Raw genomic sequence first — 16,494 nt, 5'->3', positions numbered from 1 at the left:
GTTCTTTCTCTTTGCTATTTCTTATCCTTGAATCTCAATAAAGCAGGTGATTTTAATTCTTTGTTTATTTGAGAAAAATGTAAGAAAGCATTATGACAACGGCCTGGCACAGAAGCTCAGATAAAATGCAGGTGACAAAAAGGAGAGTGACATGGGAAAGGAGGGGACTTCTGTCCAGTGCTGCCAGGGCCAGGCAGGGCTGAGTCAGCCACCAGGGAGCACAGGTCTGCAGGATCCAGAGCCAGGAGGAGCCAGGCCCTGGGATACTCTGTCAATGGAGAAACTGGAGCCATGGAGACAGGGGAAGAAGCTCCTTCCTTCAGCCTTCTCACCTCACCTCAGCTCAGAAGTCCTGCAGAGCACAGGGGACAGAGGTGTTTGCAGACCTAACTCTACAGTGATTCTCTCACTCCCTCAGGCCTCTTCTGACACAAGGCAGTGAGCAGAGAGAACTTCTCACACCCTAAGTCAACTCTGCTTCAGAGCACAGACTCCTTAATAAGTTCAGGGAACAAGGCTCAGTGCAAACCTCCTGCCCAGGGCCTGGGTTCTGCACCTTCCCCGGTGTTTCTGTCTGGTGCCCATCAACACTAGCCCACATGGTAGGGAAAGCAGATCTGTCTCTGAGGGAGACTGAAGGGTGTTACCTGTCGGCTGAAGCCCAGACTGTCCTAGAAAGAGAATAAATAGAGACTTAAGTGCATGAAGGAGAACTGTCCCAAGATTCATGTCCCCAGACTCTGAGCTGCCACCTGAGATTCCTCTGGCACCACAGCCCACAGCAGTGAGGCCAGAGCAGACTGTGGACAGAGAGAGGGCTCAGGAAGCCTCAGGCACACAGCAGCCCAGTGGCTCTTCCTTCTCTCTTCCTCTCTTCCCAGTTCTCAAGTCAGAGTCACCTTAGCTTTCCCATGGCCATATGTTATCACTCCTTAGGATCTAATCCAGTAACTTCAGACTGTTGGGTTCAGAGTTGATTGAAACCTGAGATCACAAGGCCAGTGACATGCCAAGAACAAAGTGTGGCTCTTCCCTGAAATGCTATGGGGTCTTGGCCACCACCAGGCTCCTTACCTCTCTGGTTCCTGAAGTAGATGAACAGCCCCAGCCCGAGGAAGAGCAGACCCAGCACGAAGCCCCCGATTCCACTCAGCATCTTGTTCTGTGTAGATGTGGACTGTGCCCCTGAGAAAGGAAGCCAGGTCCAGAGGTTTTCACCCAAACCCAATTTCTTCTCGGGACCTTGAGACACAGAGCTTAGAGACTAGGAAAAAGGCTTTTCTAGAAGAGCAGGAATTGAACACCCTGCTGATGTTGGAAAGCAATCAAACAGCAAGAGGGTCACAGCATGAAGAGACTTCATATGGCTGCCCTGAGCTGAGCCTCTGAGCTCTGAGGCTGCACTGTCCTGAGGGTGACAGAGCTCAGCAAAGTCAGAGCTGAGACTGGACGCCCCTGAGGTCAGCCGTGACCCTGTGCTTCTTCTTGTCCATCATCTGCATGAGCAGCAGCAGAAACACAACCCAGCCAGAGGCAGAGGCTGCAGCCAGGGACAAGCAGGACCCTTGCTGTGGTGTCACTGGAAGGCTCAGAAGAGTGTGTGGTGGCCTAACTGCTTCCCAGGGGACCAAGGTGCTTGTAGAAGATCACACACCTACCCCTGTGAGCCATGCTGAAGGACAGCACAGCACAGACCAGTGGAAAGTGTGTGGGCATTGAGAGCTGGCAGGCGGTAAGCCACGCCCCTCCCTGTGGGCAGGGACTCACAGGGTCAGAGAAAACTGACAGACAGGGCTATGCCCAGCCACTCCCTAGTGGGCAGGAATTTGCAAGGACAAGAGCTTTTCACTCACTCCACTCCACTGTGACAGAGTTGGCCAGGCTGGGATGCTCCACCTGGCAGGTATAAACCTCTCCACTCTGAGGAACCGTCTCCAGCATCACCAGGATTTGGAAGGTCCAGTCTCCATTCTGGATCAGGCCTGTGGATACGACCCCAGCCTTCTCCTCCTGGTCGTTCCGGAACCATCTGACTTCAATGTGGCCAGGGTAGAAGCCGCTCACAGAGCAGACCAGGAGGTTTCGGTGCTCCAGGGGTTGAGTCTTTGTCGGGTACACGGTCACCTGGGGCTCAACTAAGAGGACAAAGGGAGGTGAGAATAAGTCATGAGGGCAGAGCTGTCTTCCCAGGTTGGCTGTCTGTCTGTCTCCATCCAGCCAGGGGGAAGTCCAGGAGGACCAATATTCTAACATAGCTGTCCCAGGACTTAGGGTCTGTTTTCACACTTGAGCTGTCAGCTCTACTCCCTGGAGGAATCACCAGCTGGAGGTGGACATCCTGACAGTAAGGGAAAGGCTCATCTCCCAGCTGTGGTAACTTCCCCAGGAGGTAAATTAAACACATGTGTCCCTAGGCTGTGTCTCTTCTTGTCTATAGACGGAGACGGTTCTGTGTGTGAGGCAGGAGACTTACTGGGATCTCTTTTCTCATCTGTTTTTGCCAAACTCTACATAAATCAACTCTGTCGTATCCTAGGTCAATGTTCTCTTAATGTGTGTTACACAGGGATTCACAGGCACCTCAGCAGGGGCCTGTCAGTGTGAGCTGCAGGAATTGTGGGCTGTGGGCTGTCTGCACCCTGCCCCATGCAGAGCGGTAGACAAGCTGCAAAAGGTGGTACCTGAGGAGAATCCTATTTGAACTAAAGAAGCTCAGGGCCATGTTTCTTACTGTTTCTGTCTAGACAGCACAGTGAAGCAGCCATTCTATGGCTTGTCATTGTCAATCTCTCTCCCTCCCTTAAAATTAGTTTAAAGAAGACTTCTTTTCCTGTTCTTATTTTCAGGTCATCTCTACACAGCCTTCTCAAGCTTTGTGGAGAAACCCTACCACCACCTTGTGTTCTAGAAACAGGGTTTGGGATTTTCAACATCACAAACTGTTCTGCCCAGTGAACACTGCTAAAGCCGCATTAGAATATGAAACATTAAATTAACAAATGCCACCATAAGGTTTGTCTGTAGCCAAACCTGTAGAGCATTTTTTAAATTAGCGATTGTGGGTAGTTCCATCCCTGGGTAGGTGTCCTGGGTTCTATAAGAAAGCAGGCTCAGCAAGCCATGAGGAGCAAACCAGTAAGCAGCACCCTCCATTGCCCTGCCTCAGCTCCTGACTCCAGGGTCCTGCCCTGCTTTATTTCCTGCCCTGACTTCCTTTGATTATGAACAGTGATAAAGAAGTATAAGTTAAATGAGCCCTTTCCTCCCCAGTTTGCTTTGGTCATGGTGTTTCATCACAGCAACAGTAACCCTGACTGGAACGCACACACAGCCAGAGTCACAACACTCCTGGCTGCACCATAGCCTGCCATCTCCAGGTTTCCTCTTTTGTCTCTGCTGCTGTAACTTGTAACACTGGAGGGACATCAGCTGCCTTCCTGGCTCCACCAGCTTCCCTTTCTGTCCCTTTCTTCTCATTCTGGGTGTGGGCGTGTCACCAAACCCTGACATTCAGAACCCCAAACTTGGGCCTTTCTCTGGGGACCAGGAGATATCCTGAGTGACTAGAAATGGAGCCGGTAGACAGCTCACAGGCCAACTGTGGCTCATTTCATAGAAGGGTCTTGAGTGTCTGGATGTCAGTCATCCCTGGGGTCCTGGAACCACAGCCTCTCCACACCAGACAGGAGAGCAGATCTAAGGAGGGTGGTGAGGCTCACACCCTCCCAGTGACACAGAGAAAGATCAGGGACCTGCAGACACAGTCAGCTTTATCTAGATAGCAATGCTAACATATTAAATGAGGGAATGATGAATTAAAGGCTGAGTGTGGATCATCCAGAAAAGTAAAATTATGTGGATTAGGAAACAGACAACAGTGGGGATTCAGACCTAAGGAGCCCAGGAAAAGCCAGCATCACCTTGTGATCCGTCAGTATATGACACAGCAGGTGTCACCTCAGAGGGACAAGGGACAGTTGATTCTAGAGCCAAGCAAGTGTGACCATGGCCCAGGAATGTGAGTCAGAAGACTCCAAATTCCATGTTCCCATATGGTGAGTGCCCTGTGACGTTTCCATGGTAACATAAGAAATGAATTGATGAATAAACAGTTTTCAAGAGCATTGTGGAAGCATCAGCTGGGCGGGGCACAGTCACAAAGTGGAGAAACTGTGACAAGGGCCTTGGGTGCTCTCTGATGACAGTCTTGGGTTTTGAGCCAGGGAAACTGAAAATTCCACACATCCCCAAAAGGTTTCCTCAGTGGTCACAGCGTCCAGTCAGAGACAGAAGGCAAAGAGTGACTATGGAGTGGACTCGGGATCGGCCTAGATTTAGTATAATGAGGTCATGACCTGCAACTTTCCAGCCTCCCCACATCACTGAAGGCCCAGTGAGTCCCCAGCCTGCAGCAGGTCCAGTTCTTTGTGGAATCTCCCCTCACAGGCCACGCCCTCCCCCACCGACTCTCCCCACACAGCTTCCTCTGACACTCATTCCCAGAGAGCTGCTTTTGCAAGCACAGCACACTCTGCTTCCCCTGAGAAAGGAGGGAAAATCCGGGAAACCCTGGGGAGGGGAAGAGAGTTTGGCTGAAGCTTGTAGCTAACAAAGAAGCAACGTCTCCCTCCCAGTCACCCACAGCTGTGAGGTTTGTGTCCCCAGCTGTGACCTGACGTGTCCTGGGGTTCTCACTGAGACCCGCTGCACAAAGAGACTCTCAGTCCTTCAGGCCGCACTATAGCTCCTGAGTTCACCCCGTCCACGGCACCCACAGAGTCACCGCACGTCTCTCGTGAGAAGAGAGAGAAAGAAAAACATGTTTCTCAGAATTAGTTTGTGATCTCACCTGGGAGACAAAGGCTGTGTGTGGCTTTAGCCGTGGCAACCCTGCCTGCTGCGCCTGTGTGAGCTGCAGCCACACCTGGCTGCTGTCCCTCTGTGTGACTCTCGGAAGCTCACACTGTGGGCGCGTCCTCATCTCCCTCTCCACCCAGCATCTTCCTAACCCTATGAAGCTGAGATGAGATCATCTTTAACACAGTTTCCTGCGGGAGGACCGTGCGCACACTCACTCACAGACACTCACTCACACACTCACTCACAGACACTCACTCACACACTCACTCACACACTCACTCACACACTCACTCACAGACACTCACTCACACACTCACTCACACACTCACTCACAGACACTCACTCACACACTCACTCACACACTCACTCACACACTCACTCACACACTCACTCACAGACACTCGCTCACAGACACTCGCTCACACAGTCACACAGTCACTCACACATTCACACACTCATACACACACTCACTCACACTCACTCACTCGTTCACACATTCACTCACTCACACACTTATACACACACACTCACTCACTCACACACATTCACACACACTCATTCACTCACCCACACACAGACTCATACTAATTCAGTCACTCACACTCACTCACACACTTACACACTGACACTCACACACACTCACACACACTCACACTCACACACTCACACACTGAAAGACCCCGCCCCCTGGCTGGTTCTCTCTCGGTGACACTCCCGTACGCGCGCGCGCACCCACACACCTGGCGGCTGGCTCCCTCCCAAGCCGGTTCACCCAGGCGGGACCGCAACCCAGGCCCGCCCGCCTGGTGCCGCGCCCCGGAGCTGGGGCCAAGCGGGCAGAGGACCCCCTGCCCCCGCGCCCCCCACCCGATGGGGAACCTCCGTCCCAAGGTCAGCCATCTGGACGCGGAGGGGGGAATTGGGTCTGTTGTACCAGGTACAGACCTTGAGAATATACTGACCTAAAATAACTCTGTACCTCATTAAATTGTCCAATAGAATCCCTGTAACTATGCTTTTCGCTTCTGCACGGTGCTTTTAGCTATATAAGGACCCCTCTCCCTTGGCTCGGGGCTTAGCCTAACAAAAGCTGAGTCCCCGGGTACCAGCGCTACTAATAAAGCCTCTTGCTTTTGCATCTAAAGTTCGTGGTTTCGCTGATTCCTGGGTGCGGGTCTCCTTCTACGAAAGTACCTCTTCTGAGGTCTTTCATTTGGGGGCTTGTCCGGGATCGAGACCCGCCCAGGGACCACCGACCCACGTCTGGGAGGTAAGCGTTGTGCGGATCCGCTGTCTTGTGTCTTGTCTGTCTGTCTGAATCCGTCTTATGAACTGCGCCTGCGTTTGTGTAGTACCCAGCTGCGTACAATTGTATTTGGCGGCTCCGGGGAGGAACTGACGAGTTCGGACTCCCAACCGCGGCTCCAGGAGACGTCCTGGTAGCGTTTGTAGCCCTCGGCGTGAGGGATTTGTACTTTGAAGCCCTCGGTGTGAGGGATTTGTACTTTGGAGCCCTCGGCGTGAGGAATTTGTACTTTGAACTTAGATCTATGACTGGACATCTTCCCAGTCTCTTTGGAGAAGGCCCTCGGCTTGAGGGATTTGCAATCTTTACTGGGGACGAAGAAGGAGGGCCCCCTTCTTCGACCCCCCTCTCAATTCTTACTTTCGACTCTCTGTCGAAACCGCACTGCGAAAGCCTGTTCTGGGTTGTTTGGTCTTTGTTTTGTAGTTGATGTGCATAAACGCAAAAGGATTACTCTTTGTTCCTCAGAATGGCCAGCCTTTGGCATGGGGTGGCCGAGGGATGATACCTTTAACCCCCAAACTATATTTCAGGTAAAAGAGAAGACACCTGAGGTACTCCCCCCGGGAGAATTGACTGAGGAGCCCCCGCCAGGACATCTAAACGGCCTTAAAGTTATTAAGAACTGTAAAAAGACTTTAATAAAATTTTTATGTTGACTGAGAAGAAAAAAAATATATAAGAAACTTAAATAATAAAGAGGGAAAGAAAAAAAAAGAAAACTTGTCTAAAAATGTCTAAGAGAGTCAGAGAAATGAACTAAAAGGTTATAGAGAGCTAAAGCAAGTCATAGCAGAGAAGATTGTTACAGAAAGTAATAGAGGGTTAAAGCAAGTTATAAGAGGTTAGAAAAAAAAAAGGTTGTTAAAAGTCAGGAAAAAAAAGGGTTGTTATAAGTCAGAGAAAAATATAAACTATGCTATGGTTTCTCATGTTTAACCATACTAAGCTAATTCTGTTTTAAAAGGTCCTGTTTATTTCTCAAAAAAATTATATATACTTGTTTTAAAATGTTCTGCTTCCCGGTAGCCAGCACATGGCAAAATGTTCACATGACTTGACTGGTCGCCATTTTGCTAAAATTAAAAAAAGAATACTTAAACCGCCATCTTGACTAAAGATGACCGCATGGAAATTAGAGATACCATCTTAGAAACAAGTTTTTCAGTTAAGATTTAAAATGTTAATGCTTCTATATATTACAGAAAGACCTTAAGGGAATTTAAATTTCTTTTTAAAAAAAAAACAGTTTTTTTAATGTTTGTTTTTATTAATGTTTGTACTTAAAGAGCTTCAATTTAGAATTATTTTTGAGCAAAGCCTGACAATGTAAAGTTTTTGTTTTATGAAAGATGCTGATCTATTATATGATATTACAGTTTGTATTTTAGAAATAAATTTAGGATGTTGATAACACACACCTTTAAGCTCAGGATGTAGATAGCACACGCCTTAAGTTTAGAACATTGATGACACACGCCTTTAATCCCACCACTCGGGAATAAGAGGCAGATAGATCTTTATGAGCTCAAGGCCTGCCTGGTCCGGCAGATCGAATTCCAGGACAGGCTCCAAAGTCACAGAAAAACCCTGCCTAAGAAAGAAGTTAAGCTACTGTTTAAGGAATATAAGGTAGCTCTATGCAGTTTTAAGTTCAGCTGTGCTGTTTCAAACATCTTACTAAGTTAAAACCAGTTACAGTCAGACTAAAAATTATTTACAGAAATAAGACCTTACCTAGCCACCTGTATACTTAATGTGTGCTTAAGGCAAGTAATTAAAACAGACAAACAGACCTCTAATGCTTCAGAGATCTTCAGAATATGGCATTTAAATTGTTATCTTTAAAGTTTATAATGTCAGACAGACTGCCAGATCCTGACAATGACCCGAAGATTACAGGCACCTCAGTTCCTGCACCTGGACCAATGAGCGAGATGCTCAGATATGAAACCTGCCGCCTGCCAGAACCTGGCCGAGACTGTGGACAAAGCTGCTGGACACTGGAAAATTGATTGTACCCCTTTGCCTAGACAAAACAAGGTCAGTCTTTTCCATGTCCCTCTTCCACAGAGAGGAAAAAAACCTCTCACAGTATAGGCCTGGCGAAGATTGCTGTTCTTTGAGACAGCTGCCTCCAACGGTGATGGAGAAACTTGGGTTTCGCTAACTGTATATGGACTTGCTTCTAACTGGCTTCTGTCACTTTTTAATAGATTCGGATAAAATATACCCTTCTCAGATCTCTGAAATATTACTGGTTGTCAGCTTGACAGCATCAGACAGTCAGATCCACTATAGACTAGTCAGTATGTTAGCTGATAAAATAATGACTATCTACTGTTCAGGCACAAGCTCAAGGTTTTTAAGTTTATTTTGGTTGTCATCTAAGTACAAACTTAAAGGGTTTTTCATTAGGCCAAAGGCACCTCTGTCCAATCCATACCCGGCTCTCTGGACAGAGGAGAAATGTACATGCTTATAGCCCAAATCTGTAGTTCTTGCTAGGACTCAAAGTTATAAATATGTTCTTGCTGTTTGAACAGATATCCAGATATCTGCTTTTTCTACACTGTGGGCTTCAGTAAATAAGTTTTAACCTCTGTTCCTAGTTTAAATATGTCTTAAACAGGTTTCTGCTTCTGACAGACATCTGAGTACCAGTTGCTGACTACAGGCTGTTCCAAGTAGACTGCAAGCCCTGGACTTGCTGTGGATGTGAACCAGTCCAGCTGATATGGACACTCCCTGTCTCTGCAACAGAGTCTGCTAACCAGAAGCCCCTGATGGATTCCCCATTGCCTAAATTCCTTTTTGCTTTTGACTAGCATTTCAACCTTCTGGGGTCCCTAACTTCGTCCCAAAGTCAGCAGGAAGCAGTTTGGAAAGAAATTTCGCCGTCCATTTTCCCTGGTTAAAATGCTAAGTCAAAAGGAACTCCCTTGCATGGGGATGCGAAACGACAGGGGATGCTCACTGGAAGCCTTCATCCTCATGGGACAAGATTCAGGTAACCAGAGGATGGCAAAAGGGCCCCACCGGTACCACCTCTATGCCTCTCCTTATTTCCTTTACGGATGAGGGTAAGAAAGCGACAAAATGACAGAAGGGATATGCTTTGGGCCTTCGCTGGTACCTGTCGGGACCAGATCAGGGGGGCCATCTTTAAAATTAGACTCAAAGTAAAAACTATCACCAACCTGAATATGTTTACAGCGTATTAGGGAAATCAACACGATATAAGAGGGAGCCAATATCCTTTACCGTGGCCCTATTATTAGGAGGGATAGCAATGGGGGGGGGGCATAGCAGCCGCATAGGGACCGGAACCATTGCCTTACAGGGAATTAATCCATTTTAAGCTTCTACAACAAGCCATGCACACAGATATCCAGGTCCTAGAAGAGTCAGTCAGTGCACTCGAGAAATCCTTAACATCACTCTCTGAGGTAGTCCTGCAGAACAGAAGAGGGTTAGATTTATTATTTTTACAGAAAGGAGGGCTATGTGCTGCCCTCAAGGAAGAATGCTGCTTTTATGCAGACCATACAGGAATAGTTAGAGACAGCATGGCCAAGCTTAGAGAAAGACTTAACCAGAGACCTCTGAATGAAAGATTCCATTCAGTTACAAGAGAAATGGGGGAATGAAAGACCCCGCCCCCTGGCTGGTTCTCTCTCGGTGACACTCCCGTACGCGTGCGCACCCACACGCCTGGCGGCTGGCTCCCTCCCAAGCCAGTTCACCCAGGCGGGGCCGAGACCCAGGCCCGCCTGCCTGGCGCCGCGCCCCGGGGCTGGGGCCGAGCGGGGAGAGGACGCCCCCCGCCCCCGCGCCCCCGCCCGATGGGGAACCTCCGTCCCAAGGTCAGCCATCTGGACGCGGAGGGGGGAATTGGGTCTGTTGTACCAGGTGCAGACCTTGAGAATATACTGACCTAAAATAACTCTGTACCTCATTAAATTGTCCAATAGAATCCCTGTAACTATGCTTTTCGCTTCTGCATGGTGCTTTTAGCTATATAAGGACCCCTCTCCCTTGACTCGGGGCTTAGCCTACCAAAAGCTGAGTCCCCGGGTACCAGCGCTACTAATAAAGCCTCTTGCTTTTGCATCCAAAGTTCGTGGTTTCGCTGATTCCTGGGTGCGGGTCTCCTTCTACGAAAGTACCTCTTCTGAGGTCTTTCAACACATACCCACACACTCACACACACTCACTCACACACTCACTCACTCACACACTCACACACACTCACTCACACTCACACACACTCACACACTCACACACTGACACTCACACACACTCACACACACTCACACACACTCACACTCACACACTCACACACACACACTCTCACATACTCACACACTCACAGTCACACACACTCACACTCACACACACTCACACACACTCACTCACACTCACAACTCACTCACACACACTGACACTCACACACACTCACACACTCACACACTGACACTCACACACACTCACACACTCACACACTCACACACACTCTCACACACTCACACACTCACTCACTCACACTCACACACACTCACTCACACACACACTGACACTCACACCCTGTCCCACTCCCCCCCTCACACCTCACCTCTCCGCTGCACAGTGAAGGTCTCTCCAATCCTGTAGTTGTGTCTGCAGTACGTGTCCACCGCGGCCCGTCTCTGCTCCAGGAGCTCCTTACGGCTGTTCCAGTCCTCGGTGTCCTGCCGCCCCAGCTCGCTCACCGCGCGGTACTCACCCGTGTCACTGTCATAGAACGCGAACTCCTCCCCGTTGTAGAAGTGTCTCTCCAGAAGCTGCACGCGCTGCGTCCCGTTGTAGAAATGACACTCGTATTTAGATTGTTGCAAGAACCGCGCTGTGGACACGGGAATTATCTCTTCAGCTGCCCCAAGTGACAGCACCCGAGCTCGCTCAGCCACCTCTGATGTCACCACACACGGGACAGAAGGATACAACCCGGCCCCACAGGACAGACGACCACAGGGTGTAAACAAGGACAGGAGGGGGACTAGGAAATCTTCCCCAACTCCTAGGGGAGGTGGACAGTGTCTGTTCATTCTGTCTGTCTGTCTGTCTGTCTCTCTCTGTCTCTCTCTCTATTTCTATCTCTGTCTCTATCTCCATCTCTATCTATATCTATATCTCTCTCTATCTCTCTCTCTGTGGGGTTTTGTTTTTCTTCTGAGACAGGTTTCCCTGGCTGTCCTTGAACTCACTCTGCAGACCAGGCCGGCCTCGAACTCAGAGATCTTCCCGTCTCTGCCTCAGGCGTGACCCCCACTGCTGGGGGCGGTCCTTCTGTGTATAACTTTGTCTTATTGTTGATAAATAAAGCACTGCTGGCCAATAGGGAAGTAAGATAGGGACGAGGAGTCCAGGAGGATTCTGGGAAATGTAGTAAAGTGTAGAGAGTCGCCCTCGGTCCTGGGAGGAGAGGACCCATGAGGCTGGGGTTCTCGTCAACATAAGTCCTTGTGAAAATGCACACGTTAGTAGTTCTGGGCGAACACTTAAGACAGAACTATGCGACGAGAAGCCCTGGACACTGGGCGACAGCACTGTCACTAATGTAAGTTTGTGTGTTTGTTTGGGGGCTGAAGTGGCGGCAGAACCCAGGCGGCTGGTGGAAACAGTTACCGATACCGTTACACACCACCACTTGACACCACCCTTTCCCTCCCTCCCTTCCTTTGCTTCCTTCCTTCCCCTTCCTCCCTCCCTCCCTCCCTTCCTTCCTTCCTTCCTTCCTCCCTTTCTTCCTTCCTCCCTCCTTTCCCTTCCTTCCTTCCTTCCTTCCTTCCTCCCTTCCTTCCTTCCTCCCTCCTTTCCCTTCCTTCCTTCCTTCCTCCCTTCCTTCCTTCCTCCCTCCTTTCCCTTCCTTCCTTCGTTCCTCCCTCCCTTCCTTCCTTCCCCTTCCTTCCTTCCTTCCTTCCTTCCTCCCTTCCTTCCTCCCTTCCTTCCTTCCCCTTCCTTCCTTCCTCCCTTCCCCTTCCTTCCTTCCTTCCTCCCTTCCTTCCTCCCTTCCTCCCTTCCCCTTCCTTCCTTCCTTCCTCCCTTCCTTCCTCCCTTCCTCCCTTCCCCTTCCTTCCTTCCTTCCTTCCTTCCCCTTCCTTCCTTCCCCTTCCCTCCTTCCTCCCTTCCTTCCTCCCTTCCTTCCTCCCTTCCTTCCTTCCTTCCTTCTTCCCTTCCTCCCTTCCCCTTCCTTCCTTCCTTCCTTCCGTCCTCCCATCCTTCCTTCCCCTTCCTTCCTTCCTGCCATCCTTCCTTCCCCTTCCTTCCTTCCTCTCTTACTGTCCCCCTTCTCCGCCCTCTTATCCTCCCAGCCCCACCCCCACTCCTCTTCTCTTCAGAGAAGGACCTACCCCCCACGGTTATCAAGCAAACATGGCACATTGAGTTTACCTCGTCTAGGTGGAATATGAGAGGAGGGGCCACACTTTTCTTTAACCCTCATCCACAACCTCCAGACCCCGAGAGAAGGCAGAGGCTGATTGGATTTTATCTCCCACTGTATTATTATTATTATTATTATTATTATTATTATTATTATTATTAAATAGAATTTTCTATTCTGATCACAGTTTCCATTCCCTCGACTCCCACAGACCTTCCCCACCTCTCCACCCACCAAATCCACACTCTGTCTTTCCCTCTCCCATAGAAACAGACAGACCACTAAGAGAAAAGGAAAAAGACTAGGATAGGACAAAACAAACAAACACACTGGAAAGCCAAAGAAAAACCATAAGAAACACAGACAAACACAGGGAAAACATAAAAAACACAAAATCTGAAACCATAATATATGAGCATTAAATCCTTAAGGCATAAAGCAAACAAACAGACCAAACAACTCCAAGAATACCCTGGAGTTCCCTCTATGGGAACATCTACTGCTGGGAATGGGGCCTGCCCCTAAGTGTGGTTTGCGATCAGTGGGACTCCTGTAGGTTCTGAGATTAATATAATTACATCCTTTGCTCCTTTCTTTTCCTCCCCATGGGTCCTCCTGCAGATCCCTCCTTGCTGTCGTTTGTCATTAGCTGTTATGTTCATGTGTGTATATGTGTGTACATTCCTAAATACACAGACACACCCTTCTCAGTGTGTGTGATGTGTCAGTATGTGTGTTTTTAGGACTGACCAAACGCTGTGCTCCTCCCTGGGGAAGACGGTTTCTCCTACACTCCGCATTCCTAGGTTGCCCCTGGTTCGTTGTGTGGGGCTAGAGTCCCATGGCCTTCCCTGTCACACACTTGGTAAAGGCAAGTGTTGTCCCCTGCTCAGTTAGGGCTGGGTGTTGCTGCTGGCACCACAGCTCCATGGAAAAATGGCCAATTTGGGAATAAACGTGAGAACCGAACAATCCTGTCACAGACCATCCAGGAGGGACTGGTGTGGGCTCCCAGATTCAGGTCACCTCCCCCCAAAATCAGCTCCCAGCACATGTATCTCTTGTATTCCAGAGGCAGAGGGGGCAGTGGGGTGTCCTCTCTGATCACACCTGCCCCTCTGTGACCCCACACCTGCCCCACCTGGAGCTGGGAGCCAGCTCTCACCTCACCAGCTCACAAGACACCACACCTGCATCCCTCATGCTCCTAGACACACCAGGTAGAACACGGAAATCTGTCTCAGGGCTGACCCTGGGCAAGCCTGTGCTGCCCCGGGAATCCAAAGAGAGAAAACAGGTGAAACCCCCACCCCAGACTTTGGAGCTTAAAATTGCCAATGAAGAACGAGTAGAAGAGGGGGATGGAGTTCCATTGACAGGAAGACTTGAGTGACAGGAGGGGACAGCGAAGCACTGTGGGGAGTGACCATGCAGATGTGTCACAGATGTGAGCCAGGAGAAGAGGGGGACTGCAGGTGTCAGGGGAAGGACACATCTCAGCTGAGGTAAAAGCTCCTGCAAGCGCTGACATCATGAGCCACAGTGCACAGGGCTGGGGGTGGCAGCTGAGAGATGAGGCTGTGGGGTCAAGAGGAGCCCCCACTCACAAGACTTGGGGTTGACAGGAGCTTCTGGAAACTACTGGAGAAGTTTCTGGAAATAAATCCATGATCCCAACACTGACCCACAATCTCTTATCTGAATTACAGATCCTGAGAATTCACAAACCAAGGACTTTTAAAAATCAGATGCCATGTGAGCTTCTTGGTTTCTACAGCTAGAGATGGGGAAAGATGCCTCAGATGTGTAGTTTTTCATTTTCACACTTACTCTAACTCAGAAAATGTACAAGACGTCTGAAACAGCCACTCAGATACATTCGAGCACCAGACATTATCACCTCACCAAATGCACAGAGAGATGAAGAAGTCGGTGCCTTTTGTGGGGAAATAACTGTGGCAGTCATCACTACCCATGACTGAGAGAGAGACACACACACAGAGAGAGAGAGAGAGAGAGAGAGAGAGAGAGAGAGAGAGAGAGAGAGAGAGGATGCTGGGAGTCTCAGAGATGGAATTACAGATCTCTGTATTTTGAGACCTAAATGACAACAGTGAGGAGAATGAGTTTGATTTATATAAAAAGAGAAAATGGAGGGGAAACAGCAGTTTCAGAAGTCATAAGAATAGTTTGCGTGAGGGAGCTGCAGAGATGGCTCAGCAGTTAAGAGCACTGGATGTGCTTCCAGAGGTCCTGAGTTCAAGTCCCAGCCATCACAACCATCAATAGTGGGATCTGATGCCCTCTTCTGGCACAAAGGTGGACATGCAGACAGAGCACTCATACATTAAATAAATAAATCCTTTAAATTAATTAATTAAAGAATAGTTTGTGTGAAGGACAATAATGCAGGGGCAGGAGCCTGCTCTGTGGAGTGTGACAAGGAGGTGAGAGGCGTCTGGAAGTCCCTGTGTCCCTTCTTGAGTGAGGTGATAGCACTTACAGAGAGGACACACAGTGTGGCAGCAGGCCTTCATGGTCTGCATGGCCATCCCTGCCAATCCCTAAACAGCTCCATGAAAAACATTGTCTCTTCCCCATTCTGCATCAGTTAAAGCACAGAGGGGTCAGAGGGCTCGTCCACAGTCCCAGGATTTTGGTGTCATGCTTTTAGCAGGGTTAATAACCCTGTCTTTATATCCCATATGCAGACCTCAGACTTTGAAATCCCTGTGTGTGTGGTGTAGACATGGGCCGTGAAACTAGAATTGGATCACAGGATGCAGAGAGAAGTCAGGTCCTTTCCATGTAGGAAAAAAGGAAATAGAAACAGATCAAGTCACAAACATCAGAAGGCTCTAACCTGCCTCAGAAGAGGCCTCACACACTTAGAAACAGCTCACAGAGTCCAAACTCTCTAAGGCTGCCTTGGCTGCTGTGTGATCCAGGGAGAAAGGGAACTGAACACCACCCAGCAGAGCCCCCATGGCAACAGGCTGCATAGACACTGGAGTCAGGGAGAGAGAAAGACAGAGTCCTGGATACCCAGGCAGCAGCCTCACTGCCTACAGAGGACACACACTGATCATCCCAGGGATGCCCTCCTGTTCCTGTGACCTGTGATATTCCAATATTGGCCTTTTTTAGTTGCTTAAAATAACAGAAACATATACACAGAACAGAATACATACATGAAGTTCTATTTTTAAAGAGAAACCTCTTTGTCTAATATAGCTCAACACAAGGAGGACAAGCCCTGTACATGAGGCTAATTAAACATCATGATTTATGGATCTTCTCCAGGTCCTGAGGGAATACGACATAAGGCTGGAGATGTTACTGGAAGAAACTGAGAGGCAATGGCTGATATGGGCGGCGGAGTTGCGGGGGGCTCTCATACATATCTGAAAGAACACAAACAACCAGGCTCCTATCTTGGGAAATAGTTCGGTTTTAATGGGAGAATGTGATTGGTCACAGAGAATATCAGTAGATTCAAGAGACTTAACCTGGAAAGTGAGGAAGTCGACCCCTTCCTTCCCACACCCCCAACCCCAGCAGCTCAGCCCCTGAGGTTTGCACTTACGTCGGGGGTCCCTGACCAAAGTCACAGGAGGGCTCAGGGCCATCAGGGTCAGGACCACAGCTGCCACACAGGAGCCTCTAGGGAGCCAGGGACCCATTATAGTGGAGCAGAAGAGAGACCCAAATAGGAGGAGCAGACAAACTTACACAGTAGAAACTGTCTCCCCTCTTTACTCATTGGCAGGATAGTAAGAGCCAGGGCAGTCACTGCTCTTGTGCTGATTGGGTAAAGTCAGGGTGAGCAGCCAATCAGCAGCAGAGTAGAATAGCATCACCAGTTGCTGGTTAGGGATTCAGTATGAAGGTCTCCTTCTGAAAC

The 16,494-nt window shown here is 49.2% G+C and overlaps 1 protein-coding gene across 1 annotated transcript; it reads right to left on the bottom strand.

The window, feature by feature from the left end:
- Positions 1-343: 343 nt before the first annotated feature.
- On the bottom strand, positions 344-16,273 carry LOC100766775 (H-2 class II histocompatibility antigen, E-S beta chain-like). The gene is given in 7 exon segments (XM_035451427.1): positions 344-352; positions 530-642; positions 645-671; positions 1,075-1,185; positions 1,854-2,135; positions 10,782-11,051; positions 16,177-16,273. Coding segments are annotated over 7 exon segments (909 nt in total).
- Positions 16,274-16,494: the final 221 nt, after the last annotated feature.

This window comes from Cricetulus griseus (assembly GCF_003668045.3).
Source record: "Cricetulus griseus strain 17A/GY chromosome 1 unlocalized genomic scaffold, alternate assembly CriGri-PICRH-1.0 chr1_0, whole genome shotgun sequence".
Classification (NCBI taxonomy): Eukaryota; Metazoa; Chordata; class Mammalia; order Rodentia; family Cricetidae; genus Cricetulus; species Cricetulus griseus.
The sequence above is the reverse complement of the archived record's forward strand: the minus strand, read 5'-3'. Positions and strand labels throughout refer to the sequence as shown.